Below are 10275 nucleotides of genomic sequence, written 5' to 3' on the forward strand. Positions count from 1 at the left end.
TTGGCAGCTTAGGTCGCTTGTGTCCCCGCCCCGAAGGCGGAGCCTCGGGGGAAGACCAATGGGCCGCGCAGGGGGCGGGGCCAGACCTAAATCCTACAGCGCTGGGTCTCATTACCGGAGTCGCCTAGCAACATCAAACGAGGCGCTAGCTCCAGCTAATTGATGAGCGGTCCCAAGCTCCCCCACGGATCGGAAGCGCAGCCAAGAAGCCATGGACGCACAATTCACGTCTTTATTAGGCTGGATTCTTCTGTGCACTTATACATCGCAAGCCATGGCGGAGCTCTCCAAGACACCTCAGACCCTCCGCCCCCCTTGATCTACCACCTTCAGGACAAAAGAGGCTTCCGGTCTGCCCCGCCCCAACAGTCCCTGCGGATCAGGTAGAGCCGCTACGCCTCGTGTAGTCCAGAATGGAGGCCTGAAAGTGTTCTGTATTGTTGAGGTCCGGTCGGCAGAGAATCACATAGCACTTGGGGAGGAAGTAACCGATGAAGCCGCCACTCAGAGTGGTCAGCCCCGCCATGACATAGACCGCGGGCAAGTAGCTGCCCTGGTAAATACTGGTCATGGTGAAGAAGGCGATCCAGGATACGAAGTTGAGGAGCAGGCTGAACGTGACACATTTGGCTTCGTTATAGTTCTCTGGCAGTTCCTTACCCAGGTAGCTGCAGGCGAAGGTGCTGATGGAGAGGAGGATATTGTGGGTGAACGCCAGCAGGAAGCCCACAGAGTTGACCTCTGTGCACTCAAGAATCACCAGATGGGGGAAGAGCTGGTATTCCTTGGTGGGCAGTGGAGTCCACATTGCAAGCCACATGAGACAGATGAGCAAGTGGACCGTGGAGCTCACAATGACAAACAGACCGGCACCGTGGTTTTGGGCCCAGGTGTGGTAGAATGTGGGTACCTTGGTGGAGAACTTGAAGATGATGACCAGTTGGAAGGAGGGGATTGTCAGACAGGAGAGGAAGACGGCAAAACCGAGGGAAAAGAGGGGCTGGCGCAGTAAGCATGTGGGCACCGTGGGCTCCCCAAAGAAGCCGTAGAAGCTGCAACTCCCTGCAGCCAGGGACCCCAGCATGAGGAAGCACAGCCTGCCCCCAGCTGACCTCACAACAGGAGTGTGAAGATGCCTTGCAAACAGGCCAGTGGTCCCAAACAGCAGCAGCAGCAACAGTGTGTTAGCTGTTAACAGGGCCAGAGAGATGGGGTCCTGCCAAGCCAGGAACACCACGGTGCGTGAGAAGCAGGTGGTGCTTCCCTCGGGTGCCCATTCCTCTTTTCCACAAGGCTGGCAGATGTGAAGATCTGAAAGTACAGGTAAGGTTTCTGAGAGCCAGGTAAGCAGAAGGAAGGGGAGGAGCGGGGGAGGGTCCAGGTCATTCAGGCCTGGGAGGTGCTGGGAAAGCTGCGCCTTGGCAGGCAGGTTCTGGAGCCATAGTGAGAGGGGAGCCTAGAACAGCCACAGGCGAAGCACATCCTCAAAAGGTCTGTGTTTTGTATGGCTCGGGACCCCAGAGGTGGTTGACAAACACAAAGCTTTTTGATTTTGTCAGAGCAGCTAGCCTCCCCCATCAGCATTTCCATTAACCTGACCCACCTGCTGAGCATCTCCTAGAGTCCTGACTCTCCCTTCACCACAGAGATAGTCAAAGGTAAGAGTGGTGTCCACGCTCTAAGCCGAGTCCAAAGCTCCCTACTGTGCTCTCTGCCCTCCACTGAGTCACTGAATAGAGCACACGGCTTCCTTCTGCTGCAGACAAGCCAGTACCTACCTTTAATCCAAACCATTCAGGTGAGGAATTCTTGGCACAAAGAAGGGGCTTCATATAAACAGAACAGCACCAAGGAGCTATATCTCTTTGGATAAAGAGGCTGTATTTAGGACCAGATTCATCTGTGGAAGCTGGGGTGGGGCGGTTCTCTAACAGAGGACACACCGCAGTCTGAGTTCAGCCTAATGGCAAGTGTTCTCCAACCTGTATCCGACTGGCAGGCCCATGAACTGGAGCCCTGGTTCTAGGGCCTTTGGGTGCTGGGTCGATCACCCACTCACTGCTCACTCACCACTCTTGTTGAGAAAGGTCCCAGCCTCACAGGGCATGCACTCGAAGCAACAGTGGTGGGAGCCCACAACCACTCTGTGGTGCCCCTCAAGACAGTCGCTGGTACACACAGACGTAGGTGCCTGTAAGAAGCCACAGTGGTTTGCAGTCACATAGAGGAGCCGCAGTCAAGGGACAGCTCACATGTGGCTCAGAAAAGAGATCTCTGAGTTCGCTTCTGCCCTCTGGGTTCATGCTCAGAGCAGAGCCCTGGGAGCGTCTGTTTGATAACACAGAGCTCCTGTGTTATCAGTCCTGCAGCCCCTGGCAGGCCTGAGCAGAGCTAAGGTGGCCTAACATCTGGCACCTCCTTCCTGCTCTGGGTAGGCATCATTTCCCCAGGCTCCTGGTAACATAAAGCAGTCACCTGGTGACTGACCATGTCCCCGTTACCTGATTGTTCTTCCCATGCCACTGGATTTTCGTCTTATTTATGTCTAGCTGAATTGGAGACAACGAGGCAGAGCCAATGACCTGGAAGGTCCATTCAGGCCCATTCCAGTCCCAGGCGATGATGTTATAGTCACCTAGAGGATCCCCGCTGTCATCGAATGCCACAGTATCCTTATGTAGAAGGAAATTCACCTTGTAGATCTGCTGCAGAAGCTGGGACAGACAGATGACATGAAGTGCCATAGACCACACAGCCCCAGGCAGCCCAGGAAGCAAGCAGGGGCTCTCTTGTGTTTCTGTCCTGGGTGTCCCAACCCACCTATAAGGCCTGGTTCCTTCCTCAGCAATCTGTTCTCACTTTTTCTAGGAACCCCTTGACCCCTGACCAGCCTCCTGAGAGACCTCTAATAAAGGACTCTTTTTGCGGACATTTTTGGCCTTTGACATCTCTGGGGCATAGTGGGTGAACGAAGACAAGACTCAGAGAGGAGAACAATTTATCTAAGAGAAGACCCCAATTCACTGTCTCCTCAGATCGTCCATGTACCCACACTGCAAGGTTTGGATGTTCTCCTGGATGCAGACACCCTGGCTGGAATTGCTTACCTGCCAGGGGTAGACTGGGCCCCTGGCACATGTCTCAGAGGTACATCCCAGGAGCTGATGGAGGCCATGGGCCACAGCATACACAGCCTGGTACACATTGTAGGCAGCACTCATGGAGAAGGCGCCAAGCATGGGCATGCTCTGTGTTGTGAAAGCATGGCATTCTCGGCACAGCTGGTTAGTGCTGCACCAGGAGCCCTCTGGGCAAGACCTGGGGCCACCCTTTAGTGCCCTGACATAAGACTCTTCAAACTCCTTCAAGCCAGGAACAAGTCTCTGCCGGATGGCCACACCCAGCACTGTCCCAATGCCCTGGATCCCAGGCACATTGGTGATGTACGTGGAGATGGCCCAGTCTTCTGAAGCAATCCACACCTTGCCAGTCAGGTTGGCCAGCACCACAGACCTGAAGAACACTCCAGCCAGGTGCCGGTTAGAGAAAACCACGATCACAGTGGTCCTGGCTTGAGCCAAGTGGCGCATCATCTGCTGCATTCTCAGGTCATCCGCTTGGGCAGAAAAAGGCACGATGTCCTTGAAGGCGATGCAGATGCCCTGTGGGGTGGCCAGTTCCTCCAGCATCTGCACACCCAGCTGCCCATAATCACCATAGCTGCCAATGAGTGAGATCCAGACCCACCCAAAACTCCGCAGCAGCAGCACCATGACCTCCACCTGGTACTTATCGCTAGGGATGGTGCGAAGGAAAGATGGGAACTGGCGCTTTTCACTGAGCATCACACTGCTGGCCTCGTAGCTGATCTGCGGGAAGGGGTTCCATTCAGTTCGGTCAGCACCACCAACCTTGACGGAAGCCTGCCCCTCCCCACGGCCCCCACCCAGGGTAGGCAGTATGAAAACAAAGTATGGCTCCTCTGGGGAGTTCCAGGAGGTGTGGGGATCGAGACCAAGTGAAAGGGCCATGTCATGTACACACGGAACAAACCATGCTTTCTTGGTCTCAGGTCCTTGGCATGAGTAGGCCAGGGCAGGAGACCTGAACACTCAAGCTGAGGGGCTCACTTCTGTCCTAACACTGTGGGGACCTCCTAAGGTTCCCCCTGAGAAATGACATGCTCAGACTCAAGTCTGCGGAGTATACCTCTGTTCAAGGGACAGTGCTGGAAAGCCTGGCCCAGGGCTGAGGGGATCATCTGAGTGAGGGATGGTGGGGTTCTGTAAAAGGTGAAAATTTAGCCAGGTGTGGCTGCTAATCCCAGCGCTTAGGTGGGAGGATCTACGTAGACAGTAACACAAGTATAGGGCCAACCTGGGCTACGAGAGACCCTGTCTCAAAAAGTCAAAAGAAAAAAGATGAAAGAAAAGTTTTGAAGGAAAGCTAGATTTTAATGGTGATGGTCTGAAAACCTTCAGTAAAAAGCTAGGTGGGTCCTGTGGGCCATGGTGAGGCCACTGCTGGGGACGCCGGGCGAGGAGTATGTGCTCGGAAGTCAGAATGCATGGTCTCTATGGCCTGGAACAGGAGGCAAGAGGAGACCAGGGAAACAGCAGCTGCCCCAGAGGCGGGAGGCAAAAGGACCCTCTCCAGAAATCGAGAGAGAGGAGCTGAAAGTAAGGGGGGGTGGTAAATGTGAAGGATGGTGCCATACAGGGAGAGGTCAGACACGTCACAGGGAAGCCGTGTGGGGTAAGGACTGAAAAGTGCGCTTTGGATTTGGAGCTCTAGAAGGTACTCTTGCTACAGCTGGATTAATTGAGGGCAGAATCCAAGGCTGAGGCACAAATGGAAGGATAAAACAAGGCAGACTAGAGAGCTCTAGGACGTTCAATGACCGGGGGCAGGAAGAGCCAGGCACATGAGGACAGTGGACCTGCATAGACAGACTGCTGAGCACAGCAGAGGCCAGGCGTAGGGCAGTACAGGACCACCACAGAACAAGGAAGAAAGGCATGCATGCCCCGGGGGACACAGTGTCTGGGGTGGGAGGTGAAGGCTCTGGGGTAGCAAAGGCAATGGGGCCTTGGGATGGAGAGAGGGCACAGAGAGTGAGCAGCTGGGTGGCTCCAAAGGAGGACGGGGAGCTGGGTGTGCTGGTGCACGGCCCTAATTCCAGCAGTCAGAGGCAGAGGCAGGCAGATCTCTGAGTTCAAGGCCAGCCTGGTCCACAGAGTGAGATCCAGGACAGCCAGGGCTGCACAGTGAGACCCTGTGTCAAACCAACCAACCAAACAAAAATCAAAGGAAGGACAGGGTTTCCTCGTGGTGGCTGAGGCAGGGAGGCTGGAAGCAGCTCCCATTGCCCTCCACCCCAGACTTACAGATGGGGATCCCCAAGGCTTGGCTTACCAGGGGCATCAGAAAGGGGCCCAGCAGGGCAGCAGTGGTGACAGCGTGGTCAGTGTTGTCAGGACCAATAAGTGCCACCACCTTGGAGGAATAGTTGTGAAGATCTCTCTGCATCTCTATGTGGTCAGTCCCCTGCTGGGCAAGCACCCTCAGTGTGGCATACACATTGGCAGACTCTGAGCACACATCATACAGCTCATATCCCAGGGAGATGTTGGGAAGCAAGGCTGTGGAATTATTTATCTCCTCAATGCTGAACCGCATGGCCTGGAAGAGGTGGTAGCCATGGCCATTGAAGCTGCCAGGTCTGTAGGGAAAAGAGCCCAGGGAGAACTGGAAAGGCTGAGCCGTGCCACTTCCTGCACCCTAGACTTTGGGGACAGAAAGGAACACTGAGGTTGCCTCCCCAAGCCAACACCAGCCTGAAACACCTCAGCTCAGGTTCTCAGAATTGAGACTATCACACATTGCAAACTGTCTTTCTTGTATGTACTTAGTTCTCTGCTCTCACAGGGGCATGATGGTTTAATAAGGAAAACAAAGACCTTTCCTTCTTGTCTGCTGCCGTCCTGTAGCACATAAGCATCAGATCAGCATCTCTGTAGATTGGACTCTATAGGAATGCTTGATTACTTAAATACCTGTTTGAGTTGCTGACTTTAGTTTTTTAATAAATTGTTCAATGATTTTTGGCTTGGCTTTAGGATAGAATTTCCAATAACCTCAGAAATGGCCCTATGCATACTTTTGCTATTTATACTATATATTTGAAGTAGTGTTCTCAACAATCAACATACCAATTCTAAAAAAAAAATTCTGGCCGGGCGTTGGTGGCGCACGCCTTTAATCCCAGCACTCGGGAGGCAGAGCCAGGCGGATCTCTGTGAGTTCGAGGCCATCCTGGGCTACCAAGTGAGCTCTAGGAAAGGCGCAAAGCTACACAGAGAAACCCTGTCTCGAAAAACCAAAAAAAAAAAATAAAATAAAATAAAATAAAAAAATAAAAAATAAAAAAAAATAAAAAAAATAAAAAAAAAAATTCTGTGTCCAGAAGTGCCAAATACTCAGCTGAGATTTATTTTTATTTGTTTATTTTTATTTTATGTCCATTGGTGTCTTGCCTGCACATATGTCTCTGTGAGGGTGTCAGGTCCTCTGGAACTGGAGTTGTGAGCCACCATGTGGGTGCAGGGAATTGAACTCAGAACCTCTGGAAGAGCAGTGAGTGTTCTTAACCACTGAGCCATCTTTCCAGCCCCCCAGCTGAGATTTCTTTATGTAAAAGTAAAAAAGTACATTCATCTCATTACTATTAGTCTGTCTGTCTTCTATCTTTCTTTCTTTCTTCCTTTTTTTTTTTCCAAGGTAGGGTTTCTCTATGTAGCCCTGGCAGTCCTAGAACTCACTCTGTAGACCAGGCTGGCCTGGAACTCAACAGAGATCCGCCTGTCTCTGCCTCCCCAGTGCTGGGATTAAAGGCATGGGGTCCCATGCCCAAATGTATACTTATTTTGTATACCTAAAGTCATATTAAAAATTCTCAGGAGGAGCTGGAGAGATGGCTCACAGTTAAAATCATTGGCTGCTCGCCCAGAGGTCCAGCACTCACATGGCAGCTCACAACTATCTGTAACCCCAATTCCAGAGGATCTGGTGCCCTCTTTTGGCCTCTGTGGGCACCAGGCATGTACATGGTACCCAGATGTATTTGTAGGCAAAATACCCACAAATATAAAAAAGTAGTTGGATAGTGGTGGTTCACACCTTTAAACCTAGCATTTGGGAGGCAGAGGCACAAGGTCCTCTGAGTTCAAGGCAGCCTGGTCTACAGAGCGAGTTCCAGGACAACCAAGACTATACAGAGAGACCTTGTCTCAAAAAAACAAAATAAATGAATAAATAAACAAATGAGCCGGGCGGTGGTGGCGTACACTTGTAATCCCAGCTCTTGGGAGGCAGAGGCAGGTGAATCTCTGTGAGTTCGAGGCCAGCCTGGGCTACAGGCCTAGTTTCAGGACAGCCACGGCGGATACATAGAGAAACCCTGTCTCAAGAAACTTAAAAAAAAAAAAAAAAAAGAAAGAAAGAAAAGAAAAGAAAGTGTATATATAATAAAGTATTTATCTATTAAAAAAAAAAAAAAGCCGGGTGTGGTGGCGCACGCCTTTAATCCCAGCACTCGGGAGGCAGAGGCAGGAGGATCTCTGTGAGTTCGAGGCCAGCCTGGTCTCCAAAGTGAGTTTCAGGAAAGGCGCAAAGCAACACAGAGAAACCTTGTCTCGGGGGGAAAAAAAAAAAAGATAAATCTTTAAAAACATTTTCCAGGTTAAAAAATGGCATAAATGCAAAAAATTAAGAAGCCCTGCCCTAGAGAAACAGGGTTAACACATATGTACACACATCCACTCAAGTACACACTCAAGCACACACAAGCAGGCACACAGGGAGATTCACATTAAGGAACTGGCTCACATGACTGTGGGAGTTACTCAGTTCAAAACTAATAGAGCTAGCCAGTAGACTAGACAGCTGAATCTGAGGGCAGATGGGGACTGTAGTCCTGAATCTGAGGGCAGGGTCTCTTTGCTCTCCAGGACCTCAGTCTTCTCTCTGGGGCCTTAAGTGGATTGTATGAGGCCCACTTACTGTTGATGGACAACCTGTTTTATTCAGTCTATTGATTTAAATGTTAATCACATCAAAAACATACTTTTACAGTAACATCTAGACTGATGTTTGAGCCAACAACTCTAGGCACTGTCCCTTGGACAAACTGAATGGACTATTACATTACACCTGCCTCCCAGGGCTCAAGCTCAGCTGAGAGTTCTCTGCTTTGGCAGCTCCTCTCAACAGGGACATGACACTGAGGTCAGCCCTGCTGCATGTCCCACTCTCTAGCTTTCTGCCTTCTAGAAGATTCCCCCATTCCTTCCATCGCTCCTGTCCCCAGTGTACTGAGAGGTTCAGTACCTCTCGAACACAGAGTCCTTCAGTTTGACGAAGCCAGTTTTCTTTTCTTTCTTTTTAAAGATTTATTTATTTATTATGTACACAGAAGAGGGCACCAGATCTCATTACAGATGGCTCTGAGCCACCATGTGGGTGCTGGGAATTAAACTCAGGACCTCTGGAAGAGCAGTTGGTGCTCTTAACCTCTGAGCCATCTCTCCAGCCCATGAAGCCAGCTTTCTTGTGTCTTTCTCAAAACCTGTCTTCCAAGCTCAACTTTCCTCTCCCCAGCTCCTATTTGCAGCTCTTTGGCCTAGTCCTCACAGGCCAGGGCTTCCAGAACCTTACTTCCTGGCCAACAGTCAGGTAGTCCTCATGTGCAGAATATCTCACAGCCTGTTGTGAGAGCACTCTGGACCTCCCTCCCAACACAGTACTTGAGTATAAACTGTGAGCAGCCATCTTTAAAGGAAACCCATGGGGAACCTCACTTGCCAGCTGCAGAAAAGCCAGGAAACTTGAATGGAGTTACAACCCACTCTAATAGCAAAAGCAAAAGAACATATTGCAGTATAAATAATAATACACAGAACAAAATTAAACATTGCAATATAAATAAATAGTAGCATCCTAAAGTAGAAACTGATGGACTTGTTAGCTACCAGCTTGAATTTAGTCCTTACAGATTAGTGAGGGAGGACTAGGGACAGAGGTAAGCAGAGGAGCCCTTGTGTCCCTCTGAGTGAGAGTCAGTCTCTCTCTCTCTCTCTCTCTCTCTCTCTCTCTCTCTCTCTCTCTCTCCCCCCCCCTTTCTCGATCTCTCCCTTCCCCCCACCTCTCTCTCTGACAGGGTTTCTAGCCTAGGCTGGCCTCGAACTCACTATGTAGCTGAGGATGACCTTGAACTTCTGATCCTTTGACCTCCACCTCCCCAGTACAGGGATTATAGGTAATACATGCACCAGCCACCAAATCTAGCTGGTGTGGTGCTGGAGATTAAACGCAGGGCCTCATGCACTCTAGGCAAGCTCCAAACTGATCAAACTGTATCCCCAACCCACTAAGTGACAACCCTGCTGGCTCTTACCTGTCACAGCGTGTCACCTGGGGTCTGTGTCTCACCTGCAGACAGTCCGCATGGAGAGCGAACAGGCCTGCAAGGAGGTAATCCCCTGGGAGGCTGAAGCCAGGAGAGGACTCTGTCTTGTAGCAGCTGAAGGCCCAGCAATAAACAATGGGGAGCTGCAGGCTGACCAGGGAAGCTGCCCAGGAAAACATGCTGGCCAGATGCCACTTTGCCCAGCATGGCTGAGCACACTTCTGACAAGGCTGGCTGCTTAAATACAGTGAGTGACAATGCTCAGATGCTCCCTAACTTCAGGGCCCTGGGAGGGGTGGGACTGGAGTCCCGCTGTAGAAAGGCGGTTGGCTTTCCGGCTGTGGTCTCTCTCAGGAACTGGGCAGGGCCAGGGCATGGATGCAAACCAGGTGGCCCCCTGAGACCCCTCCCCTGGACGGTTGTGGTTTCTGCCCTTGCCCTGGTGTTCTCGGCTTCACCGGGCTGGGGAAGGGAGCCCTGACATTTTTCAGGGAGGAGAGGGAAGACCCGAACACTGAAGACCAGGCGTACTATGAGGGAGCTGATGGCTTTCTTGTTTTTTGTTTATTTGTTTGTTTGTTTGTTTTTGAGGTGGTCTCTTGTTCTGCTGTCCAGCTGGCTTTGAAGTCCTGGGCTGAAGCCATCCCCTACCGATGTCACAGGAGGAACTTACAATACTGCTGGTTCTACCAGTGCCTCCAGAGACTTCCAGAACTTAGTAAACCCCATTAAGTAAGCCTGAGACTAGGCTTTGAGTTGACACCTGCCGGCCCTAGTATTCAGACATTCAAAGTGTTTAATCTTGTTAT

The 10275-nt window shown here is 51.1% G+C and overlaps 1 protein-coding gene across 1 annotated transcript; it reads right to left on the reverse strand.

The window, feature by feature from the left end:
* Positions 1-379: 379 nt before the first annotated feature.
* Tas1r1 (taste 1 receptor member 1) lies at positions 380-9645 on the reverse strand. The gene is made up of 6 exons (XM_006993799.4): positions 9455-9645; positions 5416-5722; positions 3108-3869; positions 2502-2714; positions 2071-2191; positions 380-1311 (listed from the first exon to the last, which is right to left on the reverse strand). The coding sequence occupies exons 1-6, from the start codon at positions 9643-9645 to the stop codon at positions 380-382; spliced, it is 2526 nt and encodes an 841-aa protein (XP_006993861.1).
* Positions 9646-10275: the final 630 nt, after the last annotated feature.

Source organism: Peromyscus maniculatus, chromosome 2 (genome assembly GCF_049852395.1).
Source record: "Peromyscus maniculatus bairdii isolate BWxNUB_F1_BW_parent chromosome 2, HU_Pman_BW_mat_3.1, whole genome shotgun sequence".
Taxonomy (NCBI): Eukaryota; Metazoa; Chordata; class Mammalia; order Rodentia; family Cricetidae; genus Peromyscus; species Peromyscus maniculatus.